This window comes from Penicillium rubens (assembly GCF_028828025.1).
Source record: "Penicillium rubens strain IBT 27055 chromosome Unknown utg000003l_segment0_segment0, whole genome shotgun sequence".
Classification (NCBI taxonomy): Eukaryota; Fungi; Ascomycota; class Eurotiomycetes; order Eurotiales; family Aspergillaceae; genus Penicillium; species Penicillium rubens.
In genome coordinates this window covers 6358470-6373089 of record NW_026890601.1, presented here as the reverse complement: position 1 = coordinate 6373089, position 14620 = coordinate 6358470, and the positions used below count along the sequence as shown (strand labels likewise).

Below are 14620 nucleotides of genomic sequence, written 5' to 3'. Positions count from 1 at the left end.
GCCCATCCCGCCCATCGGTATAAATATCGACGCATCCCCCAGTAGTACCTACCCCCTGATCTGCAGTCCCAATAACTTTCTTCCGCCCAGTTTATGCACTTCATGCACTGTTCGCGGCCTTTGAGCGATTAACTCGCCGGGGACGCAACCTCTGCAGAAGCCCTCGCCTCCCGTCCTCCCGGTCACATTCTTAGATGTCGAGTGCAGACACATAGAGTCTTGAATATATTTGTTTCCAATGGGCTAGCAGCGTCTCGAGTGAAAACAACTCCTAGATGGAGTACATGAGTACTAGCTCCCACAGAAATCCTCCAAGGGGAGCAATGAAGCAACAATCCAGGAAATCCCAACTTCCCTCGATAGAACAGGACTACTCGGTCCAGAACGTTATTGAAATAACGAGAATCAAAATTAATAATTGACGGATGATCAGCACAATTCAATATGCCAGAGCCACAGGGCTAGCACAGATCCCTTCCGAAAGGAACCCAATTCATGAATCCCCGGAGTTGTCTTGCAAAACATATTTCCGTTGGCCAATAGCTCCCAATTCCAAGACCCTGGACAAAGGAAAGCAAAGGAAACTGAAACACCGATCCAAAACACCCAAGCTCCCGCGGAGCTAGGCTGCAGGCTGCAAGGCATGCTTGAAACCTACCTCAGTACTGGGTTTCCGCTCCTTTCTGGAGACATTGCGGGTTTCTGTTCGTGCGTCCGCGCTGCGGGAAGCCCTTCCCCGGCCCGATTGAGGTATCGAATTTTCCGATTCCTAGGCCCTTGCTGTCCTTTTGCTCCTGAGGTCCAGGCCTTTGAACAGGGGGTGCATATTACTTTTGAGGTTGTATTCCGCCCTCCGTACTCCGTAGTGCTTGCTTCTGTTTGTTTAGGTGTCTCGTTGCGGTCACGGTGGGGTGTTGTATTGAGGGCCTCCTGGCTTGAGGTATTGGAATTGGGGGTAGCTAGGGGCTGTGCTCAGTATATTGCATACATGTATTACTGCCCACGTAACTAGATTAATATTGTCATAGGGAACAAATGGAATGTGCCAAAATACCATTTTGGCATTAGCACCGAGCCTTCGGCGCGAGAATAGGGCTTTACCTACTCCGTCCGTATACGATAGTGCCAATAGAATTCACTTGAAAAAGCGACCGTCTATGAGACTACGGTGAACTACTCAGTGAAATACTCTTGCTCTTCGTTTCAATTCATCTCTACGAAATTCTGTAAGGACCTTTGCTTGAACAGACACTATAGATAGTCATTCCCAAGTCAAAAAGTCACTCCGGGTTAAGAGTGGCCCACTTTGTATGGTGTTTTTGTGCACAGATCATTCCCATAGGAAAAGTGTCCCCCGAAGCAATTTCTAGCCACTTTTACTGTTGTTTGCACTTATAAACCCCAAATTGGGTATGTGTAGAGAGGAGCATAACTCGACTCCGTATCTTCCCCGGATCTCCTCTCTAGATTGAATGGTCGCCTCGCGCACTTCAAAGCCGGGGATCGCCGCGGTGGTACGGGTCTCTTCGAGGGCTTCCGCGACGGCCTAGATCTTTATGAGTGCGTCCGATATGGTAACTGAAGCCCGGGGCCTTTCGGGATTCTTGTGGTAGCTTTTTATTCTCGATTTGTTTCAAGCGCTGAAAATGTCCAGAGGCATGGATCCGTTTGTAGCCTTACCTTTTTATTTGATCTAAGATTCTTGTTGAATTTGAAGAACCTGAATTTACTTTCCAGGTTCGCTTTCGACCTCGGGCCCCGGAACATCCTGGAGGCGATGTCATTGCGGGGAAACGGCGCAACAGTTGCATGTATATGGATATTATACAACATCTTCGCCATGTTAAAGTGGAATAATGTAATATTTCCTAGATATGTAGATACCTAGGTAGTAAATCATTGAAAATAACGAAAATTATGAAAATTGGAAATACAACCCCTTTCCCTTTCTACGCAAACTGTGGGGAGGTTCGTTCCAAGAATCGTGAAGATGAACCAGTGGATCAGATGGAGCATAACCAAGATTCATGGATGTTGTGGATAGAATAGATTACAGAACGAATGGCCACAATAAAAATAATCTGGTGAGTCGGGACAGGCAAAGCCGTAGCAGATATATATTTCAACGGAGTACATCAAAAAGTATATATTGTTGCCCGACATAGCAAATTCAGAGTGATCTGCCAACGCATCACTATATATTTAGTTTATATTTCTACCTAGGTATTATTGCAAGGTTCTTAGCTTCCAAGTCAACCATGGCACGGCGAAATTGAACCTTGGAATTTGCTTCGAATTCATTTAGCCCTCGGTACCTAGGTAGGTACCTACAGGCTCCTATTCTTGGTCTCTCTACTACGTATACTACGGAGTACACATACACACATCTAAAAACTGCATAGCTCCAAAGTTTGAACTATTCAATTTTGCATTACCTACGGAGTACTACAGCAGTACTACAGCACCGGTCCGTGCGACTCAGTACAGGTGCAGCTAATTATTGAGGTATTGCTTCCCAAATTGGTTGCGCAGCGACGTTATGATCTGGAATTGACGACATTGCCCTGGATATTGAAGATCTGACATGAAAAAGTACGGAGTACTTCCAACCTTGGAAGGTTAGGTATCTACTCGTAATAGCCCTGAAAAAGACAAAAAAAGCAAAGCCTTTGGGTTAATTAGGGCAGGGGCTGCGCTGGCATTCCTGCCTTAGAACATTTGAACGTGGATCACCCTTCAGCTTCCTCCAGTATTCTTCATTCTTCTTCACTTCCTCTTCGAATCTGACGGCCGGACTTTGAGGGTTGGCATTTCATCCCCGAGACACGTTGGATGGGCTGCAGCTCGAGCTGCGGCAAACCCCAGCCATCTCAATTAACCAGCCACCTCGCACTCCGACCCGTTTCTCGTTCCTTCACTTCTCCTGATTTCGAATTGCTTCTGTCTTTCTCTCAATTGCATTATATTGTGCATTGAGTATTGATTTGTACAGCCGTTGAGGCTGTAAACCCTCCAAATCGGAGCGATCGTTGATTTTGCGATCGCGATCCTTGACAGCTATCAGCTGAATCAGTGACGCAAACACTCACATTGTCGTCCAATCCACGATTTCACCAACCATTCTTAGAGGTGCCTCGACACACCCCGAAAGTGTTTGACGAAGCTCACGACTCTTACGACCCATCAACGTTAACGACCTTTGCGCGGCAACGCTCGCCCACTGTTGAACGGCCTTCTACTTCAGCCGATCACCAATTGAGACCCCCGAGTGCTTCTGGCTCTCAGCGTCCCTTACGTCGTATCCCTCGCCAGACAGAGGTCCGCCAATCGCTCCGTCGAGAATCTTTACGCGCCCCGGTTCCACACCCTAACCGACCCCAGCCGCCGCGTACAACCCCGGTCTCTGTGCAAGTGCAACACGCCCCAGCCAGTGGCATCGCAGAGCTACGTCCGGCCCTTTCCGAAGCGGCGACCGACGACAACGGGTCTACAATCGACGACCCGTACCAGCTCCTCAACACATCATACTGGCCGCAGCGAACCACCCGAGTCTCGACGCGCACCGCGTCAGCAATCCTTTTCGCCCTCGAGGAAGCCATCCGTGGACCGCTGCAGCTCTCTACTGACTGGGACGAGGTGAATGCTTCTATGTCAGACATGGTAGGCGTCGCTGGTCCCGCTGGACCTGTGGGCAACAGCCGGGTTCAAAATGGTGGAGCCCGTGTGCCCCAGAATCCCATCTCAGGGACATCACAGCCACCCAGTGGTATGAGGACACCTACGGATATAATGAGACAGCGCCGGGATCGGGAAGCTCGCCGCAAAGCGGAACACGAGGCTCGAGAGAGGGAACAGGAAGAACTGGAACGACAACAACTGGAGCAAGAACAGCTGGCTCAAGCCGAGGCCCAGGCCCAGACACAGGCCCAGGCCCAAGCTCAACAGTACGCTGGCGTTGCCGCCGACAATACCTCCCAACCAAGAACTAGAGTCCCCCGACCATCAAGGGGCCCCGAAGGACAGGCCCCGACCGTGCCCGTCACATCCTCCGGTTACCGACCAGCAGCAGATGCTGCGCCAAGTACTCGACCATCAGAACACCAGACCGCACCACTGACTGCTACGACGGGGCCAATGCCTAACCAGTCACGGCTGGCACAAGCAACTGGGCAGCAGCCTCAGCACGGCCGCTCGCAGAGTGCGGCAGAAAATGGAGGTCAGCCGAAACCCAGTGCCTTCTCCAAATCTGCCCAGGCCCTACCCGCAGGACAGCCTGGTGCTCCCCAAGCTCTTCAGCAGCCGAAGCGAGTTGGGTTTCCGCATGCATTTGAGCGATGGGAAACGCTGTCTTCACACTGGGAGGGCCTCACCGGCTATTGGATGCGCAAGCTCGAACAAAACAATGAGGATCTAGAGCGTGATCCACTCAGCCAGCAATTGGCTCGACAGATTACAGACTTGTCTGCCGCTGGTGCCAATCTATTCCATGCGGTGGTTGAACTGCAACGTCTGCGAGCCTCCTCCGAACGCAAGTTCCAGCGCTGGTTCTTCGACACCCGTGCTGAGCAGGAACGCTCCAAGGAAGTGCAGGCGGACCTCAACCGCCAGCTGAAAGAAGAACGCCAAGGCCGAGCCGATGCCTTTTCTGCCGCCCAGGAAGCCGAAAAGGACAAGGTCAAGGCTGAGGGGTTGCTGAAAGAGATGCGCCGCGAACTCCAGATTTCCAAGGAGGAAGCACGCCGTGCCTGGGAGGAGCTTGGCCGTCGTGAACAGGAAGAGCGAGACCGAACCAACTCCCTGCGCAACGGAGAGCCCACACTTGTTGGAGGTGTTCAGGTTGTGCCTATGGTTTCTGGGCTCCCTAGTCGTCAGAACACCACACGCCCACAGACCCGCGACGGGGCATACCCCGGCGGACAAGCAGCCACATCCATGGGCACCGACGCATACGGCAAGTCCGCAGGGAGCACAGGCGGACAATACTACGAAGACGGCACGCCGATGTCTCCCACCGGATCGGACCCTTTCATCGAGCCCAAAAAGGTTGACCCACCTACCTCAAAAGCCCCTTATCCGGGTCCACTGTATGAACACGAGAACCCAACTGTCCCATACCCAGGCCCGGCAACCTCAGAACCCGACGCGCGTTCCTACGTCGGCAGCAGCGAAGCGGGCGACGAGGAATATGCACACTACTCCCAAGACCCGCACGGTAACACTTTTAGCTACCCACCTGGTCCTCCCTCAGAGGGAAGCGAGGAGTATGACCAATCCTTGCAAGAGGGTCACTACATGCCAGACGGCGCGTATACCTCTGCCGCCTCTACCATCCCTCCGCCTGCGCCGGCCTCCGCTGCGGACTATACCGGCGCCGGCTGGGGACCTGGCACTGGGTGGGAGTCCGTGACACCGCGCCATCGCCACCCCACGCGTCTGAGCGATGTTCTTGAGGAAGACGAGCCTAGTCGCACGAATCCGAGCCGCGCTACAAGTCGTAGCCAGGCCAGCCGGAGTATACTTTAAAACACGTTATCGACCTTGTTATGTATCCGATCTGGGATCAAGGTGTTTAGCGCTGAATTTTGGTTTCTGAGCGCTTTGATGCATGCATAGAGAATTCTGAAGAGGTGTTCTCGTATTCATATCGAGTTTATTACTTCTATTTTTGATTTTTTTTCCAAAACAGTCCTATTCTTATTGGCTTGTTTCTTTGTGTGCTTGTACTTTGCCTGTCTTTTCATTGTTTCTGTAAAGTTGGCGTTGAATTCCCCCTGTCCCCAATATTGCTTTGTTTCCTGTCTCTTTTGTTTCGTGTGTGATTTAGTTTTTTAAACGATGAGAATACTTAATTGCATATCTGGTTTCCTACGTAGTACTGCATGGATTTATCTTTCTACTCAGTTTAAGGTGTGTTGCCCTACGGATATAAGAAGAGAGATATTTCAAATGACTTTCATACTTCGACATGATTCAGTGAACTTGTTTTCCGCTGCCAATCCCCATAGTGGTCAACCACACCCAGCCTGACCAATCGCCAAACCAAGGATGATGACTAGGGGGGAATGGCCCGTTGATCGCCCTCCATTTCCTCAGTACCCCGTTCCAACTGGGGGCCAAAGCTGAACTCCTCTCATTTGGAGAAGCGCTTCTTGCCCTGGGCTTTGGCCGAGGGGACAGTTTCACCACCAGCCTTCTTCTCCACATTCTTCGTCCCCTTCTTGTTTTCCCCTCTCTGGAGCCGCACCCGCTCGTACGAGCTACGAGCCTTCTCAGCCCAGGCCTTCAGACACTCAGGGCCACGCAGACACCAGATCAGAACTTCCCTGGTTGCCACTGCATCCTCAAGGGGATTGTGTGCCAACCCAGGCTGAATATCGATACCCCGCAGCTCCTTTGCAAGGGTCTTCAACTCCCAGATCCGGGGAAGCGTTGTCTTGGAAGAAAAGTTGGAGAACACAGCCTCGGCTGTGACAACAGAGATGTCAACAATCCGACCATGCAACAAGTTTAGAGCACGCAGGTCATGCTGGATTGCATGACCAATGACCACCGTATCTTTATCGAGGAACTTGTCCAGCGCACGGCGCACAGCATCATTCGATAGAAAGGCCTTGCCATCCGCGATCGCCGCCTCCATTGCTTCGGGCGTAATGCCAGTGACTGGAGTCAGCCAGTTTGTGACAGGCGCCGTTGGCGCGACGTAGCTGTTGATAAGGACCTCACCTGTCAGGAAATCGATGGCCGTTATGAAGGCCAGGACGCTGGTGCTGACTGTTGTTTCGATCATTTCACAGGCTATCACGATGGCTTTTCGATGCGCGGAGCCGCCAGTGAAAGTGTGCGCTTGGTGTGGCTCGCCGCGCTTCGTGCAGGCTGCAGTGCGGATGGTCTTCGGAGTTGTGTAGCCCTGGCAATGGAGACGGGCCAGTGAGTGGCACCCGGTGGTGGCCCAGGACATCTTCCCTTCGTCGTGCAGCTTATCGAAGGTGGTATCCAGGAGGTTCTGGGCCCGTGGTGCCAGCTTGTAGACCTGTGTACGGGGTAGGGTGACGCCTGGCTTCAATCGTAGTCTCATCCAGCGTTCTTTCGGGATGTTAACTAGACCTGGCTTGCGCCCGGGACGGGCCCATATATCGAACTCGTTGACGACCTGAGCAAGCTTAGCGACCGTGTCGGGGTCACCATAAACGGTGACGCCGTTTGGAAGCTTTGTCTGCTTAGGGGCGTGTTCGGGGATGTCAGGGATTACCACCGGTCTTGGGTGCGACGTGTCGTACCTCCGGGGCGGGAAACAAAGCGCGGAGGCATTTGGCTCTGCCTCGTAGGCCGTGGTATAGTCAGCCTCCTCCAGATAGCCAATCTTGGCCCGTCTCAAGATTGTCTGGGTGGCGTTGCTGGTATTATACGCGTGTAAGGTGGTGAAGCCTGCGTCGACCAACTGGCAAGCAATATCGACATGATCGATAGAAGTATTAAAAATGAAATCCCGTTCAGTTGGTAGCGTGGACCTCATACGGACGCGGAGGCTGACGGCCTGGTGGGGAGCGATGGTGACTTCCTAGGAGGTACCTGAGGATTAGGGTTCACTCCTGTGGTTCCAGGTCGGTCCATCGGTTCTTCATTCCACCGTAGACTAGCGAGAAGGTCGGGTTAGTTGTTGTCGGGGGATGAAATGGGATGAGGTTGTGGCGACCGTTGATGGTGTTGCTGGTGTTTCTTGCGCCCGCCTGTCCGTGTCGTTTCCCTTAGATGCGGTAGTCTCCTGTGTGGATAGATGCATCGGCGATTTGGGAAGTTGCCTCGCTCGTTCACATGACTTCACTGGGGACCGGCTTTTGGCTTTGCGCTTGGTTTTGGGGGGCACGGTGTGTCCTGCTTCGACCTTGTGTCGAAGCAACTCATCTGCGGCCGCAAAGATTTTCTCGCATTTTGAACATGAGAATATCTGGTGGTCGTTTCTCAGATGATCAGTGAAACCTTGTTCTGTCTCGTACATTCGATCCTTGCACACAGGACATGGATACTCCACATGCTCCAGTGCCTGGAGGTCACCTCGGTGGTATTCCGATTTGCGGTCCATGATGGATGAATGGATGGGTTTTGGGATGGTACTTTCCCGGTGGTGGACTTTTACAGAAGAAAGCAGAGACGAAGCAAAGATGAAAGGAGTGATGAAGGAAGCAGAAGAAAAGAGTAAAGCAGAGGTGAAAGAAGCAAAGATGGAAGAGGAAAGCAGAGAGCAAAGCAGAGAGCAAAGCAGAGAGCAAAGCAGAGAGCAAAGCAGAGAGCAAAGCAAAGAGTAAAATCAGAGAGGAAAGAAGCAGAAATATTTGCAAACAGAAACGACGCGAATGTGTTTGCTATCATTGATGTAGAAGGTAAGTCTGATAGAAGGCAAGGCGAGACAATGCATTTTGAAAATCCATTGGAGACAATAGAGCTGCACAGCTTATCCTATATTAATCTGAATCCGGATGAAGCCGAAACTGAATCGAATGTCAAATGTTATACATACATTGTATAAGATGTCCCTTACTATCTACAGGGGAACCTATTAATACGGCGAATAACACCTTAAAAGTTCGAAACCTCATTGTCGGATCACATTCTGATTAGAAGTAACACGACGTCGAGTTCTATATATGATACTTGGTATAATATTCGCCTTTAGAAAATGTAGTTACAAGGTAAGGAAGACAATGCAGTCCCTGAAATGCATAAAATGCAGCAAGGTACGTATACTATACTCGAATTCCCGTTTGATAGTCGTCAAACAGCCGTCGAGACAGAGTAGCGAGCTATCGTAATCGAATAATATCAATCATGAACATAATGTCGCTATAGGACATGAAATATTATATACCTTTTGACCTACCTAGGTAGAGATTGGTGAGAGGAGCATTAGCACCAATTGGGACCAGTGGGTTACCTACAGAATCTCTGATACTTAGTGCGAATATGTGCACTGGGAACCATGGTAAAAAGGCCTAGACTGATTGGCACATTGTTTTACAGTATTTTCTTGGGGCTTTGGCAAGATAATGCAAGCAAAAACAGGCCCTGGGGGATTATATAAATTTGTCGTCGTATTTGACTGCATGCACGCCAAGCCTTACTATGGCCTATGTTATATGTTGTATTCAAAGCATCATCGTCATTATTGGTGCCATAGCGCGAACTGGAATTTGTGCAATGCACATACTACAGGGTCTAAATAATGTATTGCTCATACAACATAGAGAACTCATGATCTAGAAACCTTGGAACAACGTCGGCAATATATGCTCATCGGCAACGGCAACCCACTTTCCCCTCACCCCAATAAAAGCCAAAGAGAGTAAACCGGGAAAAGAAAAGGAAACACGCAGGTGATGGCTACGATGGACTACGAAGGTTATGAGAAAAAGGACCTGAGTTTGGGAATAGGATGAATTTCAGACTCCGATCCCAATCTTTTCACTGGCTAAGCCTGTTACCACCGCCAGTATAACATTATATATAACAGAGGATACTCCGCACATACCCCGGATCCTGCTAGCCTGTGGAGATTGCCGAGGGTTCTGACACATAGGCTCTTGCCGAGCTCGCCAATATAGCGGAGAATAACCGCCATTCAGTGAGCCAGCCTATCACAGCAACAGGATACTTTGGCATAGTATTCCACGTCGCCTTCCCCTCCTACTTGATCAAACGTCAATCCAGGTTTGATTTTGAATCTTGTTCATACTCAGGTACGCAGAGTCTTTGGTGACCTTCAGGAAAGACGATTCCAATTCAATACGATAAGTATAGTGGGAGACAGTTAAAACATTATGACTCTCACAACCATCAATATCGAGGAGGTGAAGACCTCTGTCGACGCCGCACTGGAGGCACTACAACAAGACTTGCGGGAATTGAACCATCGAGTACGTTCGTCCTTATGCCTGGATTTAATCTGCAAGGATAGCATGTTGATGATTATCAGATCTGGTCCAACCCAGAGCTTGCTTACGAGGAGCACCGCGCCCATGATACAATTTGTGACTTCCTCGAAGGACAAGGCTTCACCGTTACTCGCCATGCTTATGGGCTTGAAACCTCTTTTGAGGTTTTGAGTGGAACCGGTGGGAGATTGGTCAATTTCAACGCAGAATATGACGCACTACCTGGAATCGGCCATGCCTGTGGTCACAATCTCATAGCGACAAGCAGTATCGCTGCGTTTCTTGCGCTGTCATTTGCCGTAAGCAAATTTAACATCCCTGGTAGAGCCCAGCTGTTAGGCACTCCGGCCGAAGAAAATGGGGGCGGAAAGGCCAAATTGATTGATGCCGGCGCTTACAAGAATGTCGACATTTCGCTGATGGCGTGAGATCTTGCCCCTATGAATGGAGATGGAATCTTATTGCTGACTAGATTTGTAGTCATCCTGGACCCAAAAAGATTTATCCCGACCAAGAGCCATCCGATGGCATAGCTGGAACGCCTATGAACGCGCGGAAGAATATTCATTGTGAGTCGTCCGATTTGATTCAATGTTCTGGGATCCCATGTTGACGAACATAATTCAATACAGGCGAATTCACGGGTAGAAATGCTCATGCTGGTGGAAACCCGTGGGAAGGGATCAACGCGCTTGATGCTCTAGTCTCGTCTTACAACAACGTTGCGGTTCTTCGACAGCAGCTTCTTCCGGATCAACGTGTTCATTGTGCTTTCTTAGATACGCCCAAGGTAGCAAACGTGATACCGGATTACACGAAGGCTTTCTGGCAGGTGCGCAGCCCTACCTTGAAGGGACTGAATGCCCTTGTTGGCAAATTGCGCAATTGCATTGAGGCTGGTGCGTTGGCCACGGGATGCCAAGTCAAGATTGAGGAGTATGTACCCATGCATCCATCCTGCATAGATGAAATGGTTACTAATATGCTCGCTTCAAGGAACGAACTCTATACCGATGTCCGATTGAATGATACTCTCTGTGAACGCTATCAGGTCCACATGGGGCGCTATAGTCGCAATGTCCTTAAGCGCCATGACAAAGTCCTAACAGGATCCTCAGATATTGGTATGTGATCGGAATGTATTCCGTTGAATTGACAGGACTGACCCGTGGCACTTCAACTGTAGGAAATGTTAGCTACGAGACCCCCACGCTTCATACAATGTTTGCGATTCCGGCCCCTGCAACTTCATTCCCACATCACCCAACGTTTGCAGCGGCCGCTGGAACAGATGAAGCGCATGCTGAGGCATTAATCGTTGGGAAGTCTTTGGCATTGATCGGTTGGGACATGATTGTGGAGAACGACATGTATGATTTGGCGCGGCGCCAATGGAAAGATGAGATTGTACGGGAGGAGTAGATGTATAGTCTTAAGGTCGTATGACTTTAAACCCCATTCGTTTTACCACTAGTGGTTATTCAAAGCCTTATCTTCAAGCTTAAAGTCAAGTCTTTAACGAGAGAATAGGCATACCAAATAGAGTAGCGCATCCGAAAAGTCGGAACTACGTCATGATGACTCAGCTTTCCCCGCGTTATCTTATCGGCTTCGGCACTGAGATAGTCCACTGTCCCGATACCCTTTCAATATCGGTTCTTTTCATTCGCTGTCTTCAATTGTTTTGCTCATGTCTGCAGGTTGATCCCTGCTGGTTGATTTCCATGCAGGGCTTTGGACGTAATGGACCACGTTCCAAGAGTGGTAGGGTATCCTTCCCTTTCCTACATGGCCGACTAACTCACTTCTTGATAGGTTGTAGTACCTGTCGCCGTCGCAAGGTCAAGTGCGGTGAAGAGAAACCAGTCTGTGCAAGATGTTCATCCTTGCGCCTCAATTGTGAGTGGGGTGTCCCGGTGAAGCGTGGACGAAGCACGCAAATCCGGCACCTCGAACCTGCACCGGAAACCTCCGAACAACCCTCATGGCCGACGCCCAAAGCTGAGGACCTTGTCGGCTTTCAACCGGATGCCCTTTTTGCAAGTCCCTCGCCGGTCTCCTGGGCATCCGACGCTCTTCCCTTTGATACGTTCAATCCGGTGCCAATCCCGACCCCCATATGCCCTTCCTTGAACGTCAATGTCGCGTGCGCCAATTCATTGACACTCACCTCCCTTGATCGACAATACTTCCAGTACTTCCCTTCTTCCTCGCTCGTATTTTACTACATGAAGAGATGGAAGTGGAGCAGCTTATGGTGAGACTTTCATAGGTGTGAGAAATGACAACCGGCTAATTGGACACCCGAGAAAATAGCCACCTTTACGAAGGTCCAGCTGCTTCAAATAGAATAATAATGCGGATGATACTGGCGCTAAGTGCATGTGATATGCATCGCAATGGGCTGATTGTACGCTCTCAAGATCATGGCCGGTACCATTACAGCCAGGCGGTCAAAGAATTCAGGCAATTGCTCGAGACGCCGCGCCAGGTTTCATTGGATGATGTCGGGACGGTTTTTGCTACTGTTTTTCTGATGATAGCTTGGGAGTGGCAGTTCGGGAACTCAGTGCGCCATGTAAGAATGCTCTCATTGATCGGTGCAGTTATTAATCGGCTAATGGTCCAGCTTCAACTCCACCTCCAGGGCGTACGCTCGCTTCTGGAAACACACCCGCAACTATTCCGCATCAAAGATGTTAATGATATGTTCTGCTCTCCCGGAGTAAATACATTGGCCAGTGATTCAGGGACCATGGCCAAGGTCTCCTTCATCCCTGAGCAGCTTTTGTTGTGGATTCTGTGAGCTCATATCCAGCCATCATTCGAACGACTCCCACTGATGACCAAATAGGTACATTGATGCTAGCTGCCGTCCCATTGGTCTTACCGATTCACTTAACGACTATGTGGCCCAGACTGGGAATCCCGCTTTGCAGCCGGACCATCTTTATCGTTGTGCCCGTCTCTGGGGCCGATGTTTTTGGGGCGAGCAATATCCCGACGAGGAAGTCCTGGACGATATTGAAAACTACAGAGCTTTAGAGCTACTGCATGTGGGATTTTGCCTACGCCATCGGACTTGGCAAGTCCTCGTCGAGTCCGCGGCTGGTACCGCCGAGTCCGCAGAAGCCCTTTTCCGTGAGATCCTCGCTACCCGAGAAGTCAGTTATATATGTCCCTTTGGGCGTGGAGAGAATTACTGATTGTATTAGACATTCTCCGACCTTTTTATCACCGCGAGATTTGCGGGTAGTGTGTCCGCTCGACGTACGCTCAATACCATATACATGGCCGTTTCTACCTTCTACGGCCAGGTCCTCCTCCACCGTCGGCTTCTCTGCGTCGATTCTTTGCCTCTAGGCATCCACCAACAAGCTACCGCAGGGATCATTGACATCTGTCAAAAACAATTCTTGTCTGACCCGAGGCTCCTTCGGCGGTTACACTGGCCGCTGTTGATGGCAGCGATTGAAACCAATGATATAACGCATCAAAGCTGGCTCCGTCAGCGTCTATGGGAACTGCGCGACTTTCATTCCGAGTTTATTTGGGCGCATGATGTGGCCGAGCAGGTCCTAGCCCTGCAAGACGTGGGCCAGGGACGGTATATCAATCTGGCCGATTTTTTACTAAAGCGCTTTCATGCGCGGTGATCTACTTTCACCTTCATAGACCAACACTAATATCTCACATCTTCCGTAGCTCCAGCTGCTATCGATTCATGTCCATTTGCTTGCTTGTTGTCTTTATGATAGGCCACCCTGTCACCTTGGTCGTGCCCAAAACTTCTACTATATACATACTCGTAGACCTGGAGTGCTCTAACAATCTCAATGTTGTGTAGATCGTTCGTCAAGAGTGCCTCTCCGTGTCTTGTTCCCTTTCATTCCCGTACGACATTTTCTATTGCAGAGTGGCGACCACCTCATCCACACTTTTCATCTCGCGAGCATTGTTCTCGCCGACGTCCAGCGCAACCAAGAACCGGCTCACACAGTTATAACCGGCAATGCCAGTGGTGAGCTCCACGATCTCGCGGTCATCGTACCCGACTGTCTTCAATTCAGCAAAGACAGTATCATCAACTCTAATGGTGCGAGTCATCTGGTCGGTATAGCGTAAAACGGCGCGCTGTTGCGGGGTGAGGGCGCTACTCTCAAGCCCAGCAATATCTCCCTCGGCGGTGCAGGGCAGTGTAAGAGCAGCCTGCAATTGATCGGGCTTGATACCACCTTTGAGAGCCAGTGGGGCGTGAGCATTCCATTCGTAAACAGCGTTATTGAGTACAGCGACCCGGCAGACTGCCAACTCCATAACACCAGAGTCCACTAGAGTTCGCGACCGAATAGCCCCGATAAAGCTGTTCCAGCCATCGGCGACAGGTGGGCTGTGAAGGAGGGAGAGGTCAAGCGGGATCAGAGGACGGGGGTTTCTGCGCTCCGCGATGCGAGCATAGATGTCGGCTGTGTCGGGGGGCGCATCGACAGGCGGGGTGGAAGGGGCGTAGGGCAGACGCATGGTGCGTGTATGATTGATTCCGAGTGATTTGAAGGTATTTTTGATGGTGAGTCTACGCTGAATCACGTACATCAGAGTCCAGTTTCTAATGTATGTATTACCTAGCCATGTTCTCCTCAACGGCACCTTGACAGTCGGGGACATCGTACCGGGAAATATCTTACCCGCCAATG

At 50.5% G+C, this 14620-nt stretch overlaps 6 protein-coding genes across 6 annotated transcripts; 3 read left to right on the top strand and 3 right to left on the bottom strand.

Moving 5' to 3' along the window:
* Positions 1 to 2584: 2584 nt before the first annotated feature.
* N7525_008656 (uncharacterized protein) lies at positions 2585 to 5523 on the top strand (the record flags this gene model as incomplete). The annotated part of the gene is made up of 2 exons (XM_061214449.1): positions 2585 to 2618; positions 3128 to 5523. 2 exons carry the CDS (start codon positions 2585 to 2587, stop codon positions 5521 to 5523), a joined length of 2430 nt encoding a protein of 809 aa, XP_061068880.1.
* Positions 5524 to 6130: 607 nt separating this feature from the next.
* Positions 6131 to 7513, bottom strand: N7525_008655 (3'-5' exonuclease; the record flags this gene model as incomplete). Its single annotated transcript, XM_061214448.1, has 1 exon — positions 6131 to 7513. One exon carries the CDS (start codon positions 7511 to 7513, stop codon positions 6131 to 6133), a length of 1383 nt encoding a protein of 460 aa, XP_061068879.1.
* A 120-nt stretch (positions 7514 to 7633) lies between these two features.
* On the bottom strand, positions 7634 to 8080 carry N7525_008654 (uncharacterized protein; the record flags this gene model as incomplete). The annotated part of the gene is made up of 1 exon (XM_061214447.1): positions 7634 to 8080. The coding sequence occupies one exon, from the start codon at positions 8078 to 8080 to the stop codon at positions 7634 to 7636; it is 447 nt and encodes a 148-aa protein (XP_061068878.1).
* Position 8081: 1 nt separating this feature from the next.
* N7525_008653 (uncharacterized protein) lies at positions 8082 to 8303 on the top strand (the record flags this gene model as incomplete). Its single annotated transcript, XM_061214446.1, has 1 exon — positions 8082 to 8303. The coding sequence occupies one exon, from the start codon at positions 8082 to 8084 to the stop codon at positions 8301 to 8303; it is 222 nt and encodes a 73-aa protein (XP_061068877.1).
* Positions 8304 to 9812: 1509 nt separating this feature from the next.
* N7525_008652 (uncharacterized protein) lies at positions 9813 to 13582 on the top strand (the record flags this gene model as incomplete). The annotated part of the gene is made up of 12 exons (XM_002562717.2): positions 9813 to 9908; positions 9968 to 10350; positions 10407 to 10495; positions 10559 to 10862; positions 10923 to 11050; positions 11113 to 11333; positions 11657 to 11690; positions 11742 to 12183; positions 12372 to 12504; positions 12556 to 12728; positions 12781 to 13090; positions 13142 to 13582. The coding sequence occupies 12 exons, from the start codon at positions 9813 to 9815 to the stop codon at positions 13580 to 13582; spliced, it is 2754 nt and encodes a 917-aa protein (XP_002562763.2).
* Positions 13583 to 13832: 250 nt separating this feature from the next.
* Positions 13833 to 14447, bottom strand: N7525_008651 (carboxymuconolactone decarboxylase family protein; the record flags this gene model as incomplete). The annotated part of the gene is made up of 1 exon (XM_002562715.2): positions 13833 to 14447. One exon carries the CDS (start codon positions 14445 to 14447, stop codon positions 13833 to 13835), a length of 615 nt encoding a protein of 204 aa, XP_002562761.2.
* Between the last annotated feature and the right edge of the window lie 173 nt (positions 14448 to 14620).